This window comes from Colletotrichum gloeosporioides (assembly GCF_011800055.1).
Source record: "Colletotrichum gloeosporioides strain Lc1 chromosome Unknown consensus_5, whole genome shotgun sequence".
NCBI classification, from domain to species: Eukaryota; Fungi; Ascomycota; class Sordariomycetes; order Glomerellales; family Glomerellaceae; genus Colletotrichum; species Colletotrichum gloeosporioides.
The window spans coordinates 348,649-374,044 of NW_025544650.1; the positions used below are offsets into that span (position 1 = coordinate 348,649).

The 25,396-nt window shown below is 56.3% G+C and overlaps 7 protein-coding genes across 7 annotated transcripts; 4 read left to right on the forward strand and 3 right to left on the reverse strand.

Moving 5' to 3' along the window:
- Nucleotides 1-91: 91 nt before the first annotated feature.
- GCG54_00003693 (uncharacterized protein) lies at nt 92-2,322 on the forward strand (the record flags this gene model as incomplete). The annotated part of the gene is given in 4 exon segments (XM_045403763.1): nt 92-502; nt 955-982; nt 1,000-1,190; nt 1,270-2,322. 4 exon segments carry the CDS (start codon nt 92-94, stop codon nt 2,320-2,322), a joined length of 1,683 nt encoding a protein of 560 aa, XP_045271103.1.
- Nucleotides 2,323-5,056: 2,734 nt separating this feature from the next.
- GCG54_00003694 (uncharacterized protein) lies at nt 5,057-6,604 on the forward strand (the record flags this gene model as incomplete). Its single annotated transcript, XM_045403764.1, has 1 exon — nt 5,057-6,604. The coding sequence occupies one exon, from the start codon at nt 5,057-5,059 to the stop codon at nt 6,602-6,604; it is 1,548 nt and encodes a 515-aa protein (XP_045271104.1).
- A 533-nt stretch (nt 6,605-7,137) lies between these two features.
- On the reverse strand, nt 7,138-9,240 carry GCG54_00003695 (Glycerol-3-phosphate dehydrogenase; the record flags this gene model as incomplete). Its single annotated transcript, XM_045403765.1, has 2 exons — nt 7,138-7,970; nt 8,025-9,240. The coding sequence occupies 2 exons, from the start codon at nt 9,238-9,240 to the stop codon at nt 7,138-7,140; spliced, it is 2,049 nt and encodes a 682-aa protein (XP_045271105.1).
- Nucleotides 9,241-14,003: 4,763 nt separating this feature from the next.
- Nucleotides 14,004-15,350, reverse strand: GCG54_00003696 (Glycerol uptake/efflux facilitator protein; the record flags this gene model as incomplete). The annotated part of the gene is made up of 3 exons (XM_045403766.1): nt 14,004-14,168; nt 14,387-14,924; nt 15,043-15,350. 3 exons carry the CDS (start codon nt 15,348-15,350, stop codon nt 14,004-14,006), a joined length of 1,011 nt encoding a protein of 336 aa, XP_045271106.1.
- Nucleotides 15,351-15,380: 30 nt separating this feature from the next.
- On the reverse strand, nt 15,381-15,747 carry GCG54_00003697 (uncharacterized protein; the record flags this gene model as incomplete). Its single annotated transcript, XM_045403767.1, has 2 exons — nt 15,381-15,701; nt 15,727-15,747. 2 exons carry the CDS (start codon nt 15,745-15,747, stop codon nt 15,381-15,383), a joined length of 342 nt encoding a protein of 113 aa, XP_045271107.1.
- Nucleotides 15,748-18,984: 3,237 nt separating this feature from the next.
- GCG54_00003698 (Glycerol kinase) lies at nt 18,985-20,681 on the forward strand (the record flags this gene model as incomplete). Its single annotated transcript, XM_045403768.1, has 3 exons — nt 18,985-19,139; nt 19,207-20,365; nt 20,442-20,681. 3 exons carry the CDS (start codon nt 18,985-18,987, stop codon nt 20,679-20,681), a joined length of 1,554 nt encoding a protein of 517 aa, XP_045271108.1.
- Nucleotides 20,682-22,503: 1,822 nt separating this feature from the next.
- On the forward strand, nt 22,504-24,971 carry GCG54_00003699 (uncharacterized protein; the record flags this gene model as incomplete). Its single annotated transcript, XM_045403769.1, has 3 exons — nt 22,504-22,694; nt 22,752-24,629; nt 24,692-24,971. The coding sequence occupies 3 exons, from the start codon at nt 22,504-22,506 to the stop codon at nt 24,969-24,971; spliced, it is 2,349 nt and encodes a 782-aa protein (XP_045271109.1).
- Between the last annotated feature and the right edge of the window lie 425 nt (nt 24,972-25,396).

Genomic DNA, 25,396 nt, shown 5'->3' on the forward strand with positions numbered 1-25,396 from the left:
GAGCGAACACACAGCCTTCAGATGCCAAAGTCGCCCATCTACCGATTTGACCCAGCCGCACTAGGCCAGAACATACCTCAAGTCAATCAACATGGAGGTGCTCGGCGCCGTTTCGAGTGCGGTCGCCTTGGCAGAAATCTTCGCGAAAAGCGTTCTCACGACGAAGAAACTTTGGGATGAGGCACAAGATATCCTTGAAGAGATCAATCGACTGATGAAAGATCTCACGCATTTGAAACCGATGCTGGAAGAGGCCGAGGCAGTCTTCAACAATCAGGCCCAAAACCCATCTACTGATACGGCTCTATTACTAATGCATCACTACAAGGAGGTGTCTGGGAAGCTTCACCTTTTAGCTGCGGATTTGAACCAACGGATTGCGACAGCGAAAAGGGGGAAGAGGAACTTGACGAAGCTGAAGGCAACATTGAGCAAGACTTTGATTCGCCGTTACCACAAGGAAATGGACAGCATTTCCCAGACACTTTCCTTCTTCTTCAATGTGCACAACTTGCATTCACAGAAGGAGGCACAAGCCTTGCATTTGCAGTTTATTAGCCTACACAGGAACACGGATGATAAAGTGGATCAGCTTTTGTGAGTTGAAGAAAGTAGTCATATGTATTAATAATATTAACAGTGCCATCCAGGTCCTTGGTTCAGTCTCATCTGGTGCCTCAAATCGTGCACAATGTCCAGCCCAACCGGCTTGAAGAAGATCTGGACAACTCCGATACCGACATTGTAGAAGACGTAATTGAGCTATCAAACCAGTCTGACCTAGTCCAAGGAGAAAGACATCAGAAAAGGCAGAAGCTGAAGCCGATCGAGTGGCGCCGGCCACGACTATTAGGCGGGTACATCTACCAGACTTCAGAGCATCCCCAAAAGCCGGGAGTACCAGGTGAGTGCATTACTTTCCAACGAAGAAGATTTGCTCCTGACATATAGAAGTGTTTCAAGTGCGGCTACAACTTCCATGGTGCTTGTCCGGAAGAGCCTGGGACTTTGAAGCATACAGCAGCCCTATGGGGTGGAACATGTCGATCAGACCTTGGACCACCCGTCCGAACGGCGATCAAATCTTTGACCTTGTCAAGAAAGGCTCGTGGCCTGAAATCGCGGAGCAGTTGAATAGTGGTCGAGCGTCCATTTCAGACCGCAACGAGCTCGGGCATTCTCTCCTAGATGTACGTTGTCCCTTAGTGGAGAAACCATTACCCTGGGATGTGCATCACAAATGGAAGCTGACTATGAATGAACACATAGATTGCGTTGCGAGACGCCCATTTCGCTGTTGCCAGAAGTCTTGTGGACCTGGGCTTTGAAATTGAAGGGTCGGGCTTGCTGGATTCCATTGAAACCACTTGGTATCTCCGATCGCTTCTCCGCTACATTGATGACGCTCTGGAATGGTTCGAGTTTGCAGCTGAATTTGGGCTCCTTGAAAACCTGAGCGAAAAGATATTCGGACCTACACGTACCCGTGGACTAAAGTTCAGTGTAGTCTGCCGCTACGTTTGGACAATTCCTGGACTACTCTCACTTTTTGTTGGGGAGAGAACTGCTATCCACGGCGAAGTTTCGATCTCTGAGCTGTTTCGAAATATAAGATGGTATCAGACAGACCCCCGGCTTTTCCTAGAGCTCTGTCACAACAAAAGAGTCCACTCACAGTTTTTCAGAGAAAGCGTAATGAAGGTTTCATGGATGGCAACAATCGTGGACTTCGCTAGAGAATATTTCTCGATCGCACCTGGACGCATGGTTCCACACAAACACGAATATTCGGATAGAAGGTATAATGAAACAGACTTCGAAGACTGGAAAGACCTTGCAGCATGGGTCTTGACGGACATTTCGATGGATGAGCTAGTGTGGCAACCTTCAGAGAACGCAGACCCCTTTGCATCAAATCCTTTTCTAACAGGTCTGTATTGTGGGATGGAGCATCTGAGAGGAAAGTACATGTCAACTAGCAATATGCGCTTGAACAAGCGTCGATTGACTAAGACCATGAGCTCCTGGCTTGAGGATGTTCAAGCATCAGGCATAGATCTGGCAGAATATGGACGGCGCCAGCTAGAGATACATAAGGCTAGCCATCGAAACTTCGATCGCTGGCAGAAACTTAGCATGCTCCAACCGGGAGACGATTCGCGCTTGTACGGCCCGCGACTAATGTCCTTTACGTTTGGCCCTCGCACCCAAGATTGGAATCTGATATGGGACCTTGATGTCGAGGGGCTTACGGGAGACTTCTGGGAGCTAATCGAGAATCCGCCTCTCCATATTCCAGGAGCATATCCGGAACATGGTTGATAGCACAGACATGCACTGCAAGACGGCGGAAGGCAGTTATTGCACGATCGTTATTGAAAACAGAGAAAGCGTTTCTAGAGGACTTCAGCAAAATTGTTTTTGTACGAAGTTTAAAGTGAGCTTGTAGTTTATTTAGAGCATACTTTGATCCAAACTATTAGTCGGCAGCTCGAGACCTAAAGTTCTGGTATTGTGTTGGATTAATTTGGAACTTTGTAAAAACGTAAGATCACTACTTGCGGCCGTTTTGTGATTGTTCGTCTTGGTGGTAAGAGAGAAGGCGAGAGGGAAGACGAGAGAGATGACGTTTAGGGGTGATCAGCCTGTCACCTCTTGGGGCCCGGGGATGCGTGTTCAAATCAGACGTTCAATGACTCCAGTCCAGTGCTATGTCCCTAGTCTCTTGAATCTTGACCGGTCGATGACAGGCAAAGTTTGAGCATGTCCAATCTTTTCCGTAGATCGTGTGGAAGTTTAGGAGTTGGAGAGCAGCTAAATTGTTTTTGCCTTAAAACTTAGCTGGTCACCTTTGCTGGGTAAAACGTGGAACTATCAGTTCTTGCCAAGTACAAGGAGTAGGAGATCGTCTCCTAGTTCGACTGTCAAATGACCTCCAGCGAGGGATGAAGAGAGTTCAAGAAGGCCTAAGAACACTAAGGACGTCGAAAGAAGTCGTATAGAAGCGGGCCTCACCTAAGAAATCTCTGTTTCAAATATAGCAACATCCCTTGGAACAGCAGTATGAAGGTTGCAGAGGCAAAAATCAGTGAAAGTCCGACGCTTCAGGAGATAGACTGTCAAGGCCGAGCTAGGGGAGGGTCCTTTCACAACCTAATGGGTTTAACAGCTTAGAATTTAAGAGAGATGTGGCACAACAAGCCTGAAATGAAATAACGGAAATCAAGCTTCGCCCCTGACTATCAGGCGACTGTTTGTAACAACAACATGATTATTCGTTTTAGGACACTCAGTGCTTTGGCATTTGTTGCAGCCGAGAACAACTCTGGAAGCCGAGCACCAGCAGCATGGCCACCACTATCTCCGAGTCCGCTCATCCCTCCATCCCCCTCCTCACACGCCCATAAACAGCTGCTTTGTCTGGAGACTAGACATGCCTTTCGTAATTTCGTTGAATACCCCCGCATAAGCCATGGCGACCTTCCATGCCCCTAACAAGCCCTCGAGAGCCAACAGTTTAATGAGAGCTTCGTCTTCAACCTTAAACTTTGTAAGAATGGCATCGAGCAAAGCTAGTGTTTTGAAAATAAAGATGATGCTGTCCCTTGTCAACGGTCTGTGCAAGGCTTCAATTCACCGTGTGAGGGCTGCTTACGGCAATCGACTCCGGCCAATGGAGTAGACAACGCCGAGGATGCCATTGGGTCTTGGCTTATTCCTAGGCTCCGGCATTTCATCGCCTCGATTGCCGTCGTGGACTGTCAAGATGTCGTTTAGTTGGTTGTCCATGATCAGTAATCTCAGCCGTGTGTTGCTTGCAGATGTCGGACTAGGTTCTGAGCTTCTGAGATGAATGACCAAAGGGGTGAATGGAGATGATTTGCTTGAACCAGTGCGGAGTAATCGCCTGGCAGAGCTTTTTGAGTATATCATGTCTTCAGAGCACCTTGAGAGACATTGAATCCCTCTTTGTGGCGCACAAAGTCTTGGAGGCTCTCACTACATTCATTTAATTGCCCCTCGAGACAGCGGACAAAAATTCCGGTTTATTGTTGAGACCGCCTGTTTCCCCTATACTGGCCCGAGCGACTACTTCTCCTCTGTGCTTGCTATTATCGTTACCGTTGTAATCGCTATTACCGTTGCTTTTATTATCACCATTATCATCGTCGTCCTTTGTTACCGTCCATATTAAAGATAATACCTGATCAGGAAAAGTAGTCGCTTTAGCACAGGAAAAATAGAAAGTTTGTCATTTCTCCATGGCTGCCCCGATAGTAGATACACGTAGTCGACATCCCGGGCGCGTACGACAACGTCACGCAGCTTGACGCCGTGAAACCAGCTCAAGCTTGACTCTTGTACATACTCTGCAACTTCAGCAATGAAGATTTTGGAGGACACAAAACGCCTCACGCCCAACCTGTCCCAGAATGTGTCAAATTATGACGTTCATCCATGAAATAAAAGCTTGCGTACGCACCCCAAATCCCCTGCCCCTGCATCAAACGGGCTCCCAGGCCGGACGCAGGCACACCCCGGTCCAGCACCGCTGCCGTGCTCCGATCGTCAAGCTTTAAGGCTTCCCAATTGGTCGCCCGAAAAGCGGGACGCCTAACAAGCTGGGCGCGCCGTCAAACGGCCCCCGAAAGCGCGCTAAACCCCTCCCGTAAACGTTTCCCGAACAGCTGCCTCAGCCTGGCGCAAACTCCCATGTCGGCGAGCCGCATTTTCGCGTGCGTTTCCACCACCCACCCGGGCCAGCAACAAGGAAGCTGCATGATCCCATCCCAGATTCGGGAGGCGTAAGACGTACGACCGACTATCTCCCTCCCGCAGTGCGACACGACACGACACACACGGCACGCCGCCTCGAACGGACCAACAAAAGAGACAACGCCTGCTGCTGCCTCGCCTCGTGGCAACCTCTCCGGCCGCAATGTCTCCCCCTCCCCCTCCACCGCGCCGTCGACCCAGCGCCGACGAAGATCTCCCAGTCCTTCCCATGCGCTGAAGGATTCCAACCCATCAAAACAGCCCCCGAAAACCCGCGACAATGATCGCCCTCAACTCCCGCCTCCGAAACATCCTCCCCGCCGTCTTCCTCTTCGCCCTCGTCCTCGTCCTCGTCCGCTTCCGCGAGAGCATCACCACCACCGACTCCCTCTTCAGATCCTCCGGCGACGGCAGCAAATCCTCAAAAGCAGCCGAGACGCCGCGCTACAAGCCCGCGCCGACATACACCCCGCCGCCTGTAGTCGACCCCTTCCCCCTCCTCGCCAACACCGCCTCCCCGCCGCCGCCAGTCCCCGCGCACAACCGGCCCCGGAAGGATGTCCACAAGGAGTACGGCCTCGAGGCCATGCCGCCGCTCTTCATCGGCTTCACTCGCCAGTGGCCCATCCTCCTGCAGTGCGTCGCGAGCTACATCGCCGCCGGCTGGCCACCCTCCTCGATCCACGTCCTCGAGAACACGGGTGTGCAGATTGCCAACGCGCGAGGCAAGCTCTCGCTGCAGAACCCCTTCTACCTCAACCACACCACCCTCTCCCGGCTGGGGGTGAATGTCGTCCAGGCGCCCGCGCTGCTCTCCTTCTCGCAGATGCAGAACATGTTCCTCCACACCGCGCACGCGAACAACTGGCCGTACTACTTCTACTCCCACCAGGACGTCGTCGTCTTCTCCCCCGAGGACGGGCGCGACGACACCCACCGCCCCGGCGACCGCCCGTGGGAGTTCTACTCGGACGCCGAGCGCGAGGAGGTCATGAACCCGCCTGCCGCGGGCGAGAAGGGGTACCGCACCATCTACGAGAACTGCCTGCGCGACCTGAACGTCACCCTCGAGCGGAAGGAGAAGTGGGCGTTTCGGTGGTACCAGTACGACCACCTCACGCTCGTCAACCGCGCGGCGATGGACGCCATCGGCGGGTGGGACTCGCTGATCCCGTACTACGCGACCGACTGCGACATGAACGCGCGGCTGACGATGGACGGGTGGACAATGAAGCACCGCCGCGTGGGCATCGTCAACGACGTATCGACGCACCTGCGGGACCTGGCTGTGCTGTTCCGCGTGCCGGGGGCGAAGGCCGAGTGGGTGGACCCGAACCCGCCAAACCCCGCGGACGTGAAGAAGGAAGAGGAAAGGAAGGCCGCGGAGGCGAAGAAGAAGGAGGAAGAGAAGAAGAAGGCGGAACAAGAAAAGAAGAATAAGGAAGACGAGAAGAAGGCAGCAGAGCAGATGAAAGCCGCCTCCCGCGACAACGCGGCCTCCAAGCCGAAGGTCGACGATCTGGAAGCAGAGGCCGGCGCGCGGGAGTACTTCCGCTCGGTGGTCGCCGTCGTGCTGGAGATGACGAACTACAAGTACAGGGGCGGCAACGACCACAACCGCAACTCGTGGCAGAAGAGCCAGCGCGGCGGCGAGGGCGAGCCTTACTACTACAACGCGGAAGGCTTCGCGGAGGCGTTCGAGGTGCTCGTCGGCGCGGGGCGCAAGATCTTCGAGCTGAAGTGGGGACGCGGCGGGTGCGACATCGCGGAAGGGTTTGGGCTGAAGGTTGCTGATCAGTGGAGGGTGTTGCCGAAGGAGGGCAAGTGAGGATGTGGCTTTTAATGAGGAGGTATGGCCATGAAATAAAGTAAATGTGCTGGAGAGCAGAATAAAATTAGTGCCCAGGAAGGTATGCGGATATTCTAGATGAATAATATCGATAGACCTGGAGAAACCGGCATCTTTTGAGACGCACTGTAAAATCAAACAACCGATTCAAGTAACAATACTGGCATATACGATCATGTCTTGGTATTCCGTGGCCAAAGCCATCTATGCTAACTCACGCACGCAAGTCTATCGCTCATATCCGAGGGAAGGCTTTCTAGTGCTGCCGCCGCCATGCTCATGCATACATCAAACAATGAAAAAGGAAAGGAATAATTGAGAAATCGTACACGTGCTCTCCAAATGCCCACCAAGACGCCATACCCGTCTATCTAGGTATCCCGGGATCCAGAAAAGTTCAAAAGAAAAAGCAAGCACACACGCAGCTCGGGGCCGTTCTAGCCGCACGCCTGCGGATGCTTCAGATACACTTCATCCATACATACACATACCACACGCCTACGCTCTCATGCTTATGCCTGGGAGGTAGCGTTCCTCGCCAGCGCGCCGCCGGCCTGGATCTCGCCCAGACCGACCTTGATACCGCCAGAGGAGGCAGCAGCGGCCTGGGGCTTGGAGGGGGCAGGCAGGGCCTTGGCACCGCCGCCGCCGCTGCTCTTCAGTACGTCGTCGCGGGTGACGCCGAGCTTGTCCTGGGACAGGCCCATGGACTGCAGGAAGCGGACGGTCTCGGACCACTCGTCGGCCTTGCGGGCGTCGGACCAGGCGAGCTCCTCGGCCATGACGTCGATGACGCGGGGCAGGGCGCGGAGGGCGGACTCGGCGTCGAGGAAGGCGAGGCGGGTGCGGCGGGAGATGAGGTCGGTGGCGGTCATGGCCTGCTCGGCGCGGACGCCGTGGCGGATCTCGCCCTCGACGAAGGGGAACTCGGGGAGGATGCGGGCGGCGGAGACGGCGGCGACGGACCAGGCGCGGTCGCCGTAGTTGGTGGCGAGGTGGTGCGCGACGTCGGGGTCGAGGGAGAAGTGCGAGATGAGGTGGCCGGTGAGCTGGGTGGAGAAGCCGTGGGCGCCGAGGAGGGGCACGCGGGTGGTGATGCAGGAGCCGGTAGTGGTGAGGCCCGGGAGGCCGGCGCCGGAGATGTCGGGGAGGGCGAGGCCGGACTGGGGCTTGAGGTTGAAGGCGGAGATGGCTTCGTCGACGGCGTCCTGGGCCATTTGGCGGTAGGTGGTCCACTTACCGCCGGCGCAGGTGAGGAGGCCGGAGTCAGAGACGGTAACGAGGTGGGAGCGGACGAGGGATTCGGTGTTCTTGGCCTTGGGGTCCTTGACCAGGGGGCGGATTCCTGTGGCGTGTTAGTGGTGTTTTGTGATACAGAGGTCTTAGGGAGGCAACTTACCAGACCAGGCAGCCATAACATCAGAGCGGGACAGGGCAGATTCGGGAGTGATCATCTTGTTAACCTCGGACAGGATAAATTCAATGTCCTTGTCTTGCGCGATGGGCTCCTTCTCGACGGCACAGGCGGTATCGGTGGTTCCGGCAAGGGTGGCGCCCTGCCAGGGAAGAACGAAGATGACGCGACCGTCGGACGAGGTTTGCAGCAGGCCGATACCGTTGGGGCAGATGTTTCCAGGGAGCATGATGTGGGCGCCAGAAGCGGGAGCGACGATGGACTTGTGATTGGGGTTGTCCATGCGCTCGACGGCGTCGGCGAAGGGACCGGTAGCGTTGATGACGCCCTTGGCGCGGACGGTGAAGGACTCGGAGGCGGGGTTCAGGACATCGCGGACCTTTGCGCCGCAGATCTTGCCGTTGGCGTTCTTTTCCAGAGAGGTGACTTCGACGTGGTTGGCGACGGTGGCACCGTACAGGGCTGCGGTGAGGGCGAGGGAGACGTTCATGCGGGAGTCGTTGTGCTGGCCGTCGTAGTAGGCGAGGGCGCCAAAGAGGCCTTCCTTGCGGAGCAGGGGGAACGCCTCGAGGGCCTTGGACTTGGACATGAAGTAGGAGCTCTCGAGACCCTGGGAACCGGCGAGGAGGTCGTACATCTTGGTGCCGACCCAGGCGTAGGGGGCCCAGTACCAATCCTGGACGGGGAGAACGATGGGGAGAGACGAGGACAGGTGGGGTGCGACGGTGAGGAAGGTCTTGCGCTCATGGAGGGCCTCCTTGACGAGCTGCCACTGGGCGTAGTCGAGGTTCAGGATGGCCTTCTCGAGGTAGCGGACGCCGCCGTGGACGAGCTTGGTGCTCTTGGAGGAGGTGCCGGCGGACCAGTCGTCGCGCTCGACGAGGGCGACCTTGAGGCCGCGGGTGACGGCGTCCAGGGCGATGCCGGTGCCGGTAGCGCCGCCGCCGATGACGAGGAGGTCATACTCGGCGGAGTCGGAGGCGTGGGCGCGCAGGTCGGCGAGCTGGGCCTCGCGGTCCTTGACGGAGGGGAAGGAGGGCGGGACGATGCGGCCCTGGGCGTCGCGCTTGAGCTCGACGAGGGGCTTATCGACGGTGTGTGAGGTGCGGTTGGAGAAGGCCGCGAAGCCGACGACACCACCGGTTGCGACAACGGTGGCGGCGGCGATGGGCTTCGCCAGGCGGGAGAAGCGCGAAGCCATGCTCCCAAGGTTTTGTAACGTCTTTTTTTTTACTTCGTATGCTCTCGGGGGAGTGTTGAGCCGAAGTGTCCAGAAGGACCGAGAGAGCGGAGGTTGGAGAAGGACGACTTTCCCAGTGACAGGTGGGAGTCGCGGTGTCTTCTCTGCGTTGGTGATGTTGTTGGTGATGCTTGGGAGGTGACAGGTGGTGTTCCTGGTTGAGAAGGGGAAGGAAGAGGAAATAATAGGGAAAGAGAAAAGGCGTCACGGGCCCGACTTAAGAGGGTCAGGACCAGCAAGGTGAATGAGGATGTATAGGTATAGGTAGCGTAGATCGGTCTAGGTAGAGGAGAGGTTCGGGCTGGGCCGCCTCACCCGCAACTTTGGGCTTCGATTCGTGGAATGACACCCCGAGGAGGACCAGGAATGGTTCCGTTCGGCGCTACTAAGAATTTCCGTTGGTCTGGGCAGGGCAAAAAGATGCATGCATAGAGAGTGAGGGAAGAAAAAAACAAGAGGTTGAGTGGGAAGGGCCGGCGGATGGAGGGGAGGGGGGGATCAATCGGAGATCGCGTCGTTGCTCTATGTGGGAATCCGGACGGGAGCTCCAGGGTGGTCACCTTTGGCTACCTTTGGCTACCTAGGTAGGCACTCGTCTCAGTGTCCTTCCTCACGCAAATAGCAACACTCGGTGTCACTCGCATTCACCACCTCCAGCTACCCCCACGTGGTGTCAGGCCGGTCGAATCTGTGGTCGCTGGTCTGTCAGTCAAGGCCTCGTCTGTGCTCCTGCTGACCCTGCCTCATATCGCATTCCCGAGTCACTGCGACACACCGTTTTGCTGGTGGTGGTGGTGGTAGTGGTGGCATTGCACACTGTCACTGCATTGCCAATGCTGAGGCCGTCATTGCACCAGCAGCAGGCAGCTCTCTCTGTCCTCTACGGACCTTACTCGAGCTCCAGACTGGTACTAGACGGGTCTGACATCATGGGTGGCATGAACGTGGCACTGGCACCGAGCTCAGACCGAACAAAGAGTGACTTCACCCATCAGTGGCCCAGTGGGTGACTGACTCTTCCGCGGCGGACCATGACCATGGAAGAGGCAAGGGAGCGACCCGCTTGTTTGTCCATGGAGAAGTGGAAATGAAAATGGGGAAAGGCACGAAATGTGTCGGGGCCCCGGGGTGATGGGCGTTGGCAGGCGTTGCAAGCGTTGCGGTGCCATCCCATCCGTGTGGTGTTTCCAGTCAGAGCCTCAAATGTCATCCAGGGGCCGTCATGCAGCTCGGTGTTTGAGCCCCGAGATTGGGTGCCTTCGGTGATGACTCGGCACTCTTGAGACGAACACCCCTGTCTCGGTCGTTTCGGTCGTGCCTGCCGAGTCAGAGGCTAAAAAAAAGAAACATCACAGAAAATTTGCTGCAGAAAAGAAAGAGTGGACCCGTCTCGCAATGATCGGCGAAACCCTCCGAGCCCCCCTCACCTAATGGGTAAGGAAAGAGTGGGGATCCGGTTCCATTAGGATCCCGTCCCCTGTCTCGACCCTTTCCTTCTCCTCCTCCACCTCTCCCCTCTCCCCCTCTCGACTCCGATCGCAACCACTCAATCGACTCCGTCCAACTACTCCTCACTTCAGCCACCCTTCTCCAATTCGCTACCCCTCGGTGTTCTCTTCCCGTCCCTCCCTCACCACGCGCAGAAATCGACCTGCCTGCTGGATCTTACACACGCGTATGCGGCCAAGCAGCCACGCTTGCACAATCTTCAATTCGGGCCGCCCAAATCTGCGTCTCCTCTCTCGTCTCCATCGTGGGATGTTTGCCCACTCAGCGCCACGCCATTTGGCACCCTTCGTCTTATCCCTCGCGAGACTGAGGCCGTCCCAGGCCTGATTACTCTGGGTCCCGTCCGCCGTCCAGAACTTCAGGCCCGATTGCCCAAACGCCGAAGTTCGTCTTAAGAAGAGCGGCATGCCTCCTAATGCGGACCGTTTTTGGCTCCCGAGATGGACGGCAAAAAAGGCACGAGCTATCCGTCATCTTGGGCGTTCCAAAGCCATGGCTTCTTTCGCCGTCCATACTCTCCAATACGAACGACATGTCGCCAAGTCCTCCAGAACCTGCCTCAGCCTACCGAGTCGTCTCCCATGACCCAGCTATTCCCGCACCTTGCCCACTCACACCGGCCGAGATCCGGGTGTGAGTAGCGCTACTTCGACGGTGTACAGTACCTGTACGTACACACGGCCAACTTCCCCCATCAGGTGCTGGATGGTAGGGAACATCGCTGGTGCAACGCCTGCCACGGCACACCACAGCACACATTCAGCAGCCGTCAGCGCGCACACCCGCCGTCCGTCGTCTTCCGCGCCGCCACTTTTTACCGCATCCACGCCGCAAAGTACCTCGACTGCCGCCGAACATCCCGGGCCGCTGCGCTGCGCAACGCGTGGAAAAGTGGACGAAGGAACATAACCTGGCCACGGTGGAAACGGCCCCAAAGAGCCCACCGCCGGCCTTGCAAATGATCACGATGCAGTCATTGGGATGGCGAATGATCCTTCGCCGTCCAGGCTTCCCGGTTTGCTTGGGTTTTGCTGCAGCTGCTCGACGCTCGAAATACACGCCATTCCCTCGCCCACCGACTTACACGCAAGACAGCACTCAGCCGTGTATTCAGAACTACCGCTCACTGCCCATCCAAGCAATGTTTCGAAACTCGGACATTGCTGCGCCCCACGGCTGCTGATTGCTTCTCGTCCCCGAGACCTTTCAATCTGAGTAATCGGCACCAATGCCAGGTCCACGGCCCATGACGAGCTGCCAGCATGCCACCATCTCGTTGGTTGCTGGCACTAGTCTGACAGCGCCATGCTACCCCGCGGGCACCCCAAACCTACTCCAAATACGCAACCTAATCTTTGCGATGTGCAGCCCTCGTCGATTCGTTGCACTCTGACTAAGACCGCTGGCACGCTGGTCCATCGAGTCAGACCCCGCGAACCTTGGGGAACTCCCAGATTCCTGGCCTACGACCATCGTCGATTCCAAGTTGCTATACACAGTCGGGACATCGTTGACTAACACGCAGAACAGACACTGACAGCGTGGCATGGAACACTGCCCTGATTCTGCCCAAACTCTCAAGTCATCCGCGACAATGCCCTCACCGAACCAGGACGCGTTCGTGGGATGCGTCTGAAGTGGCTTCGATATCACCTTCGTCGCCACCCATCCAATCCGCGCCCTCTCCCGCACCTGCTTGGACAGAGAGGAGTTCAGGCGGACAAGCTAGCGCCAACTCTGCCCGTCTTTCACACAATCGATTGCGCAACACCCACCACCTCTCCACGAAGCTTGACACCTGGCCCAGTGCGTCCGATGTCCAGTTCCAACAGCTTGCGTGCTGGAAGACTCGTCGGTGACCGTCAACCGCCGGACGGGCCTCCGAATCGTGCAGCCATGCCTCCGAGCGAAGGCATCGGAGCTACAGGCGCAAGTCTTCGCGAACCCCTCGTCCGTCTGCTGCCAGATCCACCGTCTACTGCCACTTCGAGCAATCACAAGCGCAGGTCAAGCTGGCTGGGTGAGCAGGAGTCCAAAGTAGCCATCATCGGCTACAGACGGACAGGTCCCCGCAAGCCACGATGCACTCAAACTGGATTTGCATGCGCAATCAACGCTACCGGAGAACAATCTCAAGGCCTTCATTCGTGAGTCGTGGAGGCCGTCATCTGCGGCCCCCATGCAATTGCCAGACTATTGGACCTCTGGGCAAGTTCCAGCTGCAAGACCATTCCAGAACCTCAAGCCCCTTGCCCTGTCATTGCATCTGGAAAGCAATTCCGGCAGCATGGCTCGCTGTCTTTCTCCAGGCCCAGCCCAGTGGGTGCTTCTGCTTTCCTTCCCCAATCTGTTGGGGCAGGTTGGGGGACCCCGTAATTATTTTCCTGGCTAAAATCGCCGACACGACGGAAGAATTCCCAGGGCGCCAGACATGGCCCGCACCTCGGGGCGTCGTGACAATCTTTCAGCGAACCAAAATCGCAGGGCTTGCAAAAACAGGGCGATTCAGGGTCCTCGTTGACGCCTGACAGTACTAATTGACTGCAACATCCGTAGTCGGGCGCGCGCCTCGTCTCGCCCGTGGTTTTGTTTCTGTCGTGAATGATTATTTACTCTTCTCACATCTTGCAACAGTATCCATTCGTTTGAAATTGAAATGGTATTGTGATTGAACGATTCTTTCCTCTCTCTCATACTTCATTCCCGCTGCGAGCAACCCCCAATTGGATAACGGCGACGAGCCCAACCAACACCAGACAACAGGCGCTTCAAAAGATCGACACCGCTCATTCCGCCTCCAAACGCGCCGCGCCCACTCAACCCAGCAGAATAGTTTCGCTTGTCCAACAAGAAACTGACAGTTGACTTCGACATCCAAGCAAGCAAACAAGCAAAAACATAAAAAGCCAATTCATCAACGTCGCTTTTTCTCTCGACCGTGAGGTTTTTGTTCGATTTTTTCGTTCTGTTCCGACGAGCGGTGAAGGGGCGTCACTCACTCCCGATGAGAGCCCAATGCTTGGGCCGTCCCTCTCTCTCTTCCTCTGTTTTTCTCTTGGTATCATTGTTCCCGATCCCCTCTCTCCTCATCTCTTACTGTCTCATTCTCATAAATCTTTGGGGACACCTCATACCGGGTTTCTCTTTATCAAGACCCAGGGACGTAGTCGCACTCGAGTTGAGTGTCAAACGACACAACGCAAGAAGCAGCATGTTTATACCTTGCTGTTATACGTGTTGGACCAGACTTCACGACGGGGCTGGAAGAGGCGCTTGAGGCCAAAGTAGGGGCTGTTGATGGGGCTCTCGCCCGTGTAGAGGAAGACGTCGTACAGGAAGCCTCCGAAGAGGGTGCCGAAGAAGGGGGCGACCATGGGGATCTAAATTCGACGTCGATCGTTAGTCACGGGACTTTTCCACGGAGAGAAAAAGGGACTTTGGTGTATGGATCTCGGCACGCACGAAAGGACCGCCGGAAACAACGCAAGACCGAACGCCCATCTCCGAGGCAGGGAAAATACGGAGACGAACCGAGGCACACGACAAGCAGGGCAAGGGAAAAAGGAGAGATAGGGGAGGGGGCAACACAGCAACGTACCCAGAAATAGTATCCACCGGCGGACCACACCTCAGGACCGTATCCGACAATGTACGAAACCAGGCGGGGGCCAAAGTCACGAGCGAGGTTGATGGCGTATCCGGTCTCCCAGCCCCAGCAGGCGCCAATGCCGAAGATGAGGAAGAAGAGGGCCAGGGGCATGAAGGGCCCCGCGGCGCCGTTGGCCGGGTCGGCGAGGGCGAAGATGACCAGCTGGAGCAGGCTCGAGCAGATGAACTCGGAGAAGAACATGCCGGTGCGCGTCATAAACTCGGCCGGGTAGGTGCAGAAGATGCCGGCGGTGGCGTTGGGGCCGGAGACGGTGCGGATGCCCTTGCCCTCGAAGTTGTCGATGGCGGACATGTAGTTGCCGTAGAGGATGAAGGCGGCGGCCATGGCGCCGAGGAGCTGGCCGATGAAGTAGATGGGGAACTTGCGCCACGGCATGCCGCGGTACACGCAGTTGGCGAGTGTCACTGCCGGGTTGAGGTGGCCGCCGGATTTCTTGCCGACGTAGACGCCCAGCATGACACCCAGTCTGGGGGAATGTCAGTATATGCTGTGACATCAATGACGCGCCCCCTCATCGATGAAGTCACGATGAGAGATACCCGTGTGATGAGATCTAGAAGAACCATCAGGTTGTGAAGACTTACCCCCAGCCCCAGGAAATACTCTGGTAGTCACCCTTTGTCGAATTACTGAGCACGACCTGGGCGACGACGCCGTCGCCGAACATGATGAGGACCATGGTGCCGAAGAACTCGGAGAAGCCGTCCTGGAGGTTCTCGCGCACGCGGGACCACCACAGCTCCTCCTCCTGGGGAGGCGTCATGGTGCCCGCGGCGTGCTCCTCGTGCGTCTCTTCGCCTCCCATCTCGGACTTGAAGACTGGAATGTGTTGCTTGCCGACGGACGACGAAGACTCAGACACCGATTCCGCTGTGTGAACCACGATGGACATTAGAAACACCGCGATAACGGGAGGATATTGTCAAGGCAGGATGACGACAAGCAGAACTTCTGAGTTTTTGATGATGGAAGAGATGAGAGTTGATAACGCCAAGCAAGAAGGGAAGGGAGAGGGAAGCAGAGAGAGAGGGAGAGGAGAACGCGGGGTGGTGAAGATGAGACGAAGGGACGGACGATGGTCTGGCCAAATATCATCCCACGTCTCCCATGGGGAAGAAGCAACTCTTATGGTCCCCACGGGCTGATCACATCCCACGGGGCTGGATGACCGTTGCACCCGATCCGCCGGGTTGACAAGCTTGGGGAAAGAGGAGATGGAGGAGAACGAAGAGGGGGGCACGGGCTTCGGGGGTTGCTCGCAAATGCACGAAAGCTTGACGCTTACCCATCTTTGATCTTGGGTTACTTCTTTTCCTTCTCGTCCTTTTTTTTTTTAAACTTGCTTGCAGCGTGCTGCCGACTCTCGTGTGGATCTTCCGGACCCGATGAGACTCTGATGGTCAATCTTGGATGGGACACACAAGGTGGTTCCTAATCCTTATCCCACCCCCGGGATTCAAGCAGCCACGAGGCTTCGAACGCAGGCGATTAGCTCCTGCTTCTCCTGATCCGGCTCTTTGGGATACCAGCAAGTCGGTTACCGACGTGCTTCACGAGGGGAAGATACGAAGAAGGGGGGGCGTGTATCGTTGGTACGCGGGCCTTTGCGGATGAGGAGGCACGGGAAGAGCGAAAAAATCGAACGATGTGGGCGAGAGGAAAAAAAGAAGTCGCCCAGGTGGCCTCGGTGTTGCAGAGGCAGAGAAGAAGGCAGACAGACGGTGGGACGAGGGGGATGAAGGGGAGTGTGATGCAGTTCGGTGGCTCACACCGAAGTTGAGGTGGTTGACGGGGACGGAGGAGACGTTATTACGGACGACGGCCGAGGTTTATTCTGTGAAGGAATTCTGGATCTGGAGACTGGGATCCGGGGCACCATGGAGACGTTCCTTTTCGTCTCCCCTCTTTTTACCCCCTTCTCTTCTGGGTTTTGCTGCTCGCAGGTCTTTTCCGGGGTTCGCCAAGATGCGGACGGGACACACGCACTCTCTGCTTCTGGGATGGGGATACGCAGGCAGAGTGGCAGGACCAAGACGCACAGGTTGCGCAAAGTAGAGGTACAGAAACGTACGAAACCCACACACACACCCGCGCCACTGATAGGCTTCACTTCCTAGCAATTCAGCAATGCAGGGTGTGCCTGACTGCCTCTCCTCTCGCGCATGGAAAACGCGGAATGGGTGGTTCTCCAGAGGTAAGCTTCTGGGGCGGTTCCCACGTGTGGAGAGGGGCGTCGTGGGACCGCAAAAGATTGAGCGCGTGAGATGAGGACCTTTGCGCCGCGGCCGAGACAAGAGAAGAGGAGTGAAAGAGGCTGGATGGAGTTCTGGCCGAGGATGCCAAGGTAGGTTTTCGGTGCGGCTTCCGGGAGACCCGTTTTATTCGATCCTCCGTCCGCTTTTCTGCGCAGTTGCTTTACTGATTGCGGCGTCGTATGCAACTCTGTCGTGCAAGGCGCTGCAGACTCTGCATTTGCATCTCAGCTCCCGAGGTTGTTTGGCAGTTTGCTGTTCTTTCTACTAAGAAAAGATCTGGGGGAAAGTCAAAAAGTCGGCTGCTGGGTAAGTTTGCCTGTCTTCCCACCCGGAACTTCGTGGTCTTACCCCATTAATACCGATGAAACTTTGACTGATCAGATCGAAGATTGCCGCTTTTGATGATGGCATCCCTGGACCAATCTGGGGCCCGGGCAAAGGACGCCAAGGGTGCAGGGTGTGGAGCACCCTCTCTGGTTTTTGCCCTCTCTCAATCCGACAGTGACGAGCGGCCGAGAGAGAGAACCCACACCACTCCCGAACTATGTAACCGCCGCGGCAAACGTCATACACGGACGGGTACGTCTAACACCAGCACCACCGTCAGCACCAACCACCGCCGCCGACTGACCTCGCAAGCAGGCAAGTAATACGTCGTCGTCTTTTTTCTTTCTCTTAGTCGACAAAAGGTTTCGATTACTAGCCAATTGGACCAATGACGTGCGCTGCCCACATTGGCTCCCGCAAAAAAACGAGGAATCTTGAGCCGCGGCTCGTCGCAAAAAAAAAGAGGCTTATCCCATCTCACGCATTCTTGGCCTGCACTGCATCGCGGTTGGAACTTTCGCCTCTTTCCCCGCAGTTCGTCGTTCGCAGACGGACGAATAAGACTGGTGGTGTGAGCGCGAGTGTAACGTAGTGGAGGGGAACCAGGTCAGCATCGACGGTTCTTGACCAATTTTGACAAGATGACAAGCGGCTTAGAAAAGTTCTAGTCGTCGAAGCGCACGTCGGCACATGATCTGGTGCATGATCGGGTTGGATTGGCGCGTTCAATTGGGAAGTCGAAGCCGTTGGTTCGTTTCAACTCGTTTGCGATGCCATGTTGGTTGGAGACACTGCTGTGCCGCGCGGCGGCCATGTCCGAACGGACTTCTGCCCACCCTCGTGTCCACGAGATCCTCATCCCATGCTGCTCTTTTCCCTCAAAGCCGCACGTAAGAGGCGGGGGATCCAGCCTATTCAGCTCTAGCCTGGTGAGTCTTGGATGGCCTTGGTCTGCAAGAAATGGTCCAGGTTGTTGTGGGATCGTGTGCCAGTCTAGTAGTTCCGCGCACCACATACACACACACCGCGGGCTATCCGTAGCATCCCGTGGGACCATCATCTCGTCTGGTCTCCTCGTCCTTCTTTTTTCGTGTGAAGAACCCCGCTCTTCGGGCGACCGGTGCTCGAGATAACGGCCGGCATAAGGCCGGACCCACCGGCCGTGGAGTTCGCCCCGACGCAGACCGAAACTGATCTCGTTGCACTGCGCCTGGGAATGACATCAAGCCCGTCCTCCCCCGCTTTTACTCGCTGTTTGCGGCCGACATTGCCTGCTCCCCCTCGAACCATCGGCCGACCAGCTGCGGCTACTCGGTGTGCCCACCCCGAATCCCCATCCTGCTGCCATCCCGGAATTCCTCGCGTGCAATTGAAGAAGGATTCGGCTGCCTGTCATTGAAGAAGTACTTGCATCCGCATCCCCCCGTTGTGACCCGTTCGCATGCCCCAGTGGGGGATGATCCTGCATTTCCGGGGCCCCCTCGTTGACAGAGCTGCGGTTCTCCCAGTCCGGCCTGTTGGTGCTCATCTCGTGACATCTCCACAGATCTGGGGATGGGGTAAGGTAGGTAGAGATGGGAGAATGAGGGGTAGCTTGTGTTCGAGAAAGCTGTCTCGTTCCTGTTCCCCATGGAGGGAGCTAACCCGACGCCGCACCTAAGCTGTTGGAGGAGCTGAGCTGGGTTTCCCACATGCGCCGCGCACATGGTACTGGGGCCGGAGCGGAACTCACTACAAATATTTTGTCAGCCCGTGAAACTCAAAGCTCAATCGTGAACCTGTGCTCCTCTCCTTCTTCCCTCCTCACCTCGTTCCTCAAGATACCCAATTGTCCCTTCTTCTCCTTCTCCAGCTCATTGCGCCCGTCGCCGTCGTCGTCCTCGTTGGTGCCATTGAATGCTCTCGTCCCTTCTTCCCAGCCGTTTCAAACTCTCCTCCAACAAAATGTCTTCCTCTGCCGCCGTTAACGGCCAGAAGCCGTCCTTCGTCGGTGCCATTGACCAGGGCACCACGAGTACGCGCTTCCTCATCTTCAACCCCCACGGTGAGGTCGTTGCGACGCACCAGCTTGAGTTCAAGCAAATCTACCCCAACCCTGGGTAAGTCGCGCCCTCAATTGGGTAGCTCTGGTCGCAATGGCGCAGAAAGCTAAATAGTTTGCGACAGCTGGCACGAGCACGACCCCGAGGAGCTTGTCTCTTCGGTCGAGGCGTGCATTGACGGCGCCGTGCAGGCTTTTGAGACCCAGGGCCACTCCCGCGACCAGATCAAGGCTGTCGGCATCACCAACCAGAGAGAGACCACCGTCCTTTGGGACAAGACCACCGGCAAGGCTCTGTACAACGCCATTGTTTGGACTGATACCCGTACTAAGGACCTCGTCCGCAAGCTCAAGCACCGCCTCGGCGCCAGCGAGCTCACCCAGCGATGCGGTCTTCCCCTTTCCACATACCCCTCCGTCGGCAAGCTTCTCTGGCTCATTGACAACGTCCCCGAGGTCAAGAATGCTTACGAGCGCGGTGTTCTGGCTTTTGGTACCGTCGATACCTGGTTGGTCTACAAGCTCAACGGCGGCCCGTCGCGCGATGTTTACGTCTCCGATCCCTCCAACGCCGCCCGTACCATGTTCATGAACATCCACACCCTGCAGTACGATGAGGACCTCATTGACTGGTTCAGAATTGACCCCAAGAAGGTCAAGCTGGCCAAGATTGTGCGCTCATCCGATCCCGAGGCCTACGGTACCCTGGCCAACACCGCCCTGAGTGGTACCAAGATTACTGGCTGCTTGGGTGACCAGTCCGCTGCTCTGGTCGGCCAGAAGGGTTTCACTGCTGGTCTTGCGAAGAACACATACGGCACTGGATGCTTCCTGCTGTACAACATTGGCCCTAAGCCCGTTATTTCTTCTCACGGTCTGCTCACCACCGTTGCTTTCGACTTTGGCCCCGGCAAGACCATGTACGCCCTCGAGGGCAGCATTGCTGTTGCCGGATCTAGTGTCAAGTTCCTCGTGGACAACTTTGGCTTCATGGAGTCGTCCTCTAAGCTCAGCGCCCTCGCCGAGACTGTCGAGGACAACGGTGGTTGCACATTCGTTACCGCTTTCAGCGGTCTCTTCGCTCCCTACTGGATCGACGATGCGCGGGGTACCATCTTCGGTATCACGGCGTACACCCAGCGTGGTCACATTGCTCGCGCCACCCTCGAGGCTACCTGCTTCCAGACCAAGGCCATCTTGGACTCCATGGAGAAGGACAGTGGCGCCGCCCTCACCGAGCTCGCCGTCGACGGTGGCATGTGTAACTCCGACCTCGTCATGCAGGTAAGAATAAGCCCCGGACCTTTTCCGAGCCTCGGCGCGGAAGGAGAAAAACCACAGACGCTGACCCTTGTAACAGACCCAGTCCGACATCATTGGCATCCCTGTCAACCGTCCAGGCATGCGCGAGACCACTGCCCTCGGCGCGGCCATCGCGGCAGGCTTCGCTGTGGGTGTGTGGAAGAGCTTCGACGAGCTTAACGACGTCAACCTGGAGGGTCGCACGATCTTCAAGCCCCAGATCACGGACGAGGAGGCTAGCAAGCGCTTCGGCCGCTGGGAGAAGGCTGTCCAGATGAGCAAGGGCTGGTCAAGCTAATAAAGTTATTGGAGGGTTGGATTTCATCTTTTTTTCATGATTAATATTTTTGCCATATACCACTGTGTTGCTTGGGGAATCCCATCACGACGGCGGCGCGAATGAGGTTTGGCGCCTGTTGGAGAGAACTCCGATTTGTATCATAGGTACCACGAGGGAATGACGCATTTTTTGCCTCTTTGTCGAAACTTGTGTGTTTGTGTGCTGGATCCCGTGCCCCGTTCGTGTGCGCTGGCCTGCAATATTTTCAAGACTGCCAAGTCGAGGTTTTCAAGGAAACCCGCAGTTGCAGCATCATCGCGATCCATCTCCACGTGCAGAAGTTCCCTGTAACGTACGGATGATCGGAAGGCGGGCTGTCCCACGTCTCCATCGTGCCTTTGACTGAGTCGTGAAGGCAGCGGCCCGCAGGGAATTGGTCGTCATTGCTGCCACCGTGGAGGACATTCCGCGCCTCTCGCTCTCCTCGGACGAAGACCGCTGAGGGTCGCGGGTGACGATCGCAAAACCACCAGCCATCTCATACGGTGCCCCGCGGTGGGAGACATCGTCGAAGCCACTGCCGTGCCCCCCACCTTTTGACGGCTATGAGACCGCATGGATGATCCTCGCAGAACCAGCCTTGACAGGGGAAGGCAACGAGCGGGGTGCGGGTTCGGACTGGCCGGGGTGCGGCGCTGTTTGCCAAATAGGGTGGGAGTTTTCAGTTGTAAACTTGGAGACAATGAGGGGAATCGATGGCGGTAACGCGGTTCCTGCGTCTTTTTTGCTGTACGAATAAGCTGTAATAGTACCTTTGTTCCGTCTGCCCATTGCGTGTTGCGACAAATGTCTTCGGAGATGACCCTCGTTATCGTAATCGCCCCCAGGGACTCGCGGCATTGGGCGCAACGATCTCCCCTCATCCGTTCCGTCCATCCCTCGTTGCCGCGGGATGAGTTCTGTGCAACGGTTTTTCCGTGAGAGACGAGGGCGCAGCGGCCACGGGACCGGTTGGTTCGTTGACTTGGTTGGCGCGCGACGGCGGCGCGGCGGAGTCTTTATTTCTCTCTTCCGCCGTCTTCCGTAACTTTTTTGCGACACCAGATCCAAGCTCTTATTGTGGACAGCAAGTGGGCCCATGACTGGACCTGGACCGATTTTCTTCTGCGCATCCTTCTTCTCTTTGTGTGTCGGGCGAGAACACCGAAAAGCCCCGTGGCTCGCTGGCACAGGCACCTGTGGTCAGAATTTCTTCTCGCTCAGACACACACCACAGCGCTCAGTTGCCTGCTGTCATCTCGCGGACAAGCTTTCCCGACTCTTTTCCCCCTAGTCTCGTCGAATCTTTGCCTCTCGCTGAAGATTCGGTAGTCTCTCCCTCTCCTCCTGTTTGCCGTATCGTCCCCTCAGTCTCGACCCTGTACACACCACCCCCTTCAGACAAGCCCTTGCTGCATTCAATTGTGCTTGCGCTTGCGCTCTGCATAGCGCAACACTGCAGACAGACAGACAATCTTGCTGCAGGTTCGTGCACTCAACTGGAACCAGCTGCCCACGTTGCCTAGCAAAAGTCCAAGACTTTGCCCTGAACCCGGCCAACCACGGCGGGCAACGCCGGATTATCCCCATATGCGCACCCAGCTGCTGCGGCGCATCCTCCACCATCCCGGCCGGCTGAGGCAATTCGTTAGCCTGCCTTTTACTGCTCGCTGCACGCCCGCATCGCCTAGTGAAATGACCACTTTCTGACATCAAATTTGGCCCTGCTCCTCAAGGCTCCATCCAAAAGGGCCCTGATAAGAGCAAAACACTTCACTTTCTGTCAGAGTAAAAAGGGGAAATGTGGAGTTCCCACGAACATGGGACAGACATGATAGGAACGAATGCAAATGCACGTCCGCAATCAATGGCCGAGGAGGAAGCGAACTCGGTCTTCAGTCACGACGAAGGCTCGAGTGGTGATGAGACAGCCAACAATGGCTCGGCCGGGCCACCGAGAAAGCGCAAGAGGGAGAAGCACCAAAAGACATCGTATGTTGTTTGCTTGCCGATGGATGACGCTGTAACACCTGGCTGACCGCGCTTCAGATGTGAGCTGTGCAAGGCGAGAAAGGTGAAATGCGATCGCGCAGAACCCGCCTGTTCATGGTGCGCTCGACACAACCGCACGTGTGTCTATCTTGAGAGGCAGAAGCCTGGAAGCCGCATTGGATTCAGTCTCGAACTTGAGGCCAAAGTCAACAGGCTCGACGCGCTCCTGCAGGCCCTGGGTCGCCGAGTGGAGGACCATATCGCCAATGATCACGTCGCCAACGGCAACGCCCAGGCCCTGTCCCCGGCCATCAGTAATCAAGCATCATCTCAGGTCGAAGGATTTCATCATGATGGGAATGGCGTCAGTCCCGCGACCGCTATTCCAAGGTCAGCACCAACAGCGAACGGGAGGACGCCGGCTTTCTCGAGTCCCTTCTGGCAGGGTGGCGATGCTCAGGAGGCTCTGCAGAATGGTGACCGAACCTCAGTCCAGGCTCTCCTGAACCTCTCGGCTGGCGAATCATTCAGTCAAACAGGTGCATCTCCTAGTATTTCTGGGCCTCGGAAAGATGCATCGTCGTTGTCGACTGTGTCAGAGTTCCCGCCCCACGACATGCTCTACACGCTTGTCGACCTGTACTTCAAACACTGCAACACATGGTGTCCTATTCTTGACCGCAAGACGACATTCGGTGCCTTCTTCGGCTCAACTTCCCTGACCGAAGCCGACCGTGTTCTGTTACACGCTATTGTAGCAACGACACTGAGGTTCATGAAAGATCCGCGACTATCACCCGAGATGCGGTCTCATTACCACGCCTTGTCGAAAGGACGAGTCCAGATATACGCGATGGAGAATGTCAGCATCGCAGCGCTAAGAGCTTTGGTCATTCTGTGCTTGGATGAGCTCGGTACCTCCAACGGGCCGCGTGGTTGGAACATGCTTGCGCTGCTCTCACAGAACGTGAGACAGCTTGACTTGTGCGAGGAAAGCAGCGTATACCTCACGGCCGAGGCCGAAGATACACCGCATACCGGGTCGATTCGAAGAGTTGCAACAGGGCGCCCGGAGTCGTGGATCGAAGATGAGGGCCGGAGGAGACTGTGTTGGATGGTATACCTTCTCGATCGATACGCAACGATCGCAACGACCACATTCGAATTCATGCTCGACGACAAAAAGATGAAGCGCGGCCTTCCGTGTTCGTACGACTTGTTTTCCCGAAATGTGCCAGTCGAGACGAGATCATGGAGCCCATCCTCCGATCCGACAGCCCCTCCAGCGATCAACAAGCCGGACAACTTGGGGAGCTTCTCGTATCACTGCGAAATTCTCCGGATACTCAGCAAGGTCCACGATTTTCTGAAAACACCCATCGACGTAACATCCTCGGGTGAGATGGCCGTCTGGCGCAACACATACAGATCGCTAGATGGTGCGCTCGACAACTGGCTGCAAAGCCTGCCGAGTGAATACAGCAGGATTTCGGCGCTGTGCCACTCCGATCCAGCCAGCCGTGTCGCGAACTGGTTCATGCTGCATAGCGCGTATGTCACGTCGGTGGTGCGCCTGCATTCCTCGGCTGCGTACCCCACCGTGAGATCTCACATATTCGTCCCGTCACATTATGCAATGCAGCGATGCCTGTCGGCCGTGCAAAGTCTCGGCGATATTGCCCAAGACGTGTTCGAGGCTAATGGTCTCGACCTGCTCGGGCCTCCTTTTGCCTTCTCCCTATGGGTTGCTGCTCGGTTGCTACTCGTCCATGCAGCAACCGTAGGCTGCCCGGTTGATCCCAAGATTGATTTCTTCATCGAAACCCTCAGACATGTCGGCCAATACTGGGAGGTGGCAAATAATTATGCCAAAATCCTTGCTCGAGTAGTCCAGCGAGGACGTCAAGGCGATATGAACTTTACTGCCATGAGAAAGTCAGTACCCCGTGTTCGCCATCCCTCCAGCGCCCGGACTTTGCTGACAGTGTGATTCCCAGGAGTGCTCATGATTTGGTGACTTTGACGTCCTCAACACGGCGGTCTGGCTTGGAGCCCACATCGACCCAGGTGACGTCGCTAAGCGAGCTGGACAACATCGACGTGTTCGACTTCTTCAATTATCCGAAGATGTCGGACCCACAAACGAGAGCCACCAACGGCCAGACCAACATTTTGCAAGCGCAGGCTATGAGCGGGCTAGGAGGCGATCCCATGAGATGCACTGGTGTACCAGACCCAGAATCAGACTGGCTGGGATTTAATACCCCTTTCAATTGAGGCGGTGTCGGCGAATTTGGCGACCCGCGAGGTTTTTGTTACTCAGCTTGACGTGTCGTGCAAGACACCACAATACCACTTGAAGAAAGCTGTGGCTGGCGCTGGAGGATTGGACTTGGAAGAGGCGTTTCCGGGGCGCTGTAACCTTGATTATTGATGGATCTCCTGTGGCTTCGAGATACAGCCGCAAGGGAGGTCGGCCCAATTGAATTCGCTGATCCCCGCACAGCTGACGAGACACACTCCACCGTGATTGGGCTCAGCCACTGGCCGTCCGTGTTCGCCATGACGTTGAAGTTGAAACGTTGTCCCCTGTCCGCCCTCAACATCTTGGAACTGCTCTTTACAACTCGCAACGATCTCATCAATCATTGAAACTAACACAATACATTGTGAAGAGACGAACATACCGCTTCCTTCAATCC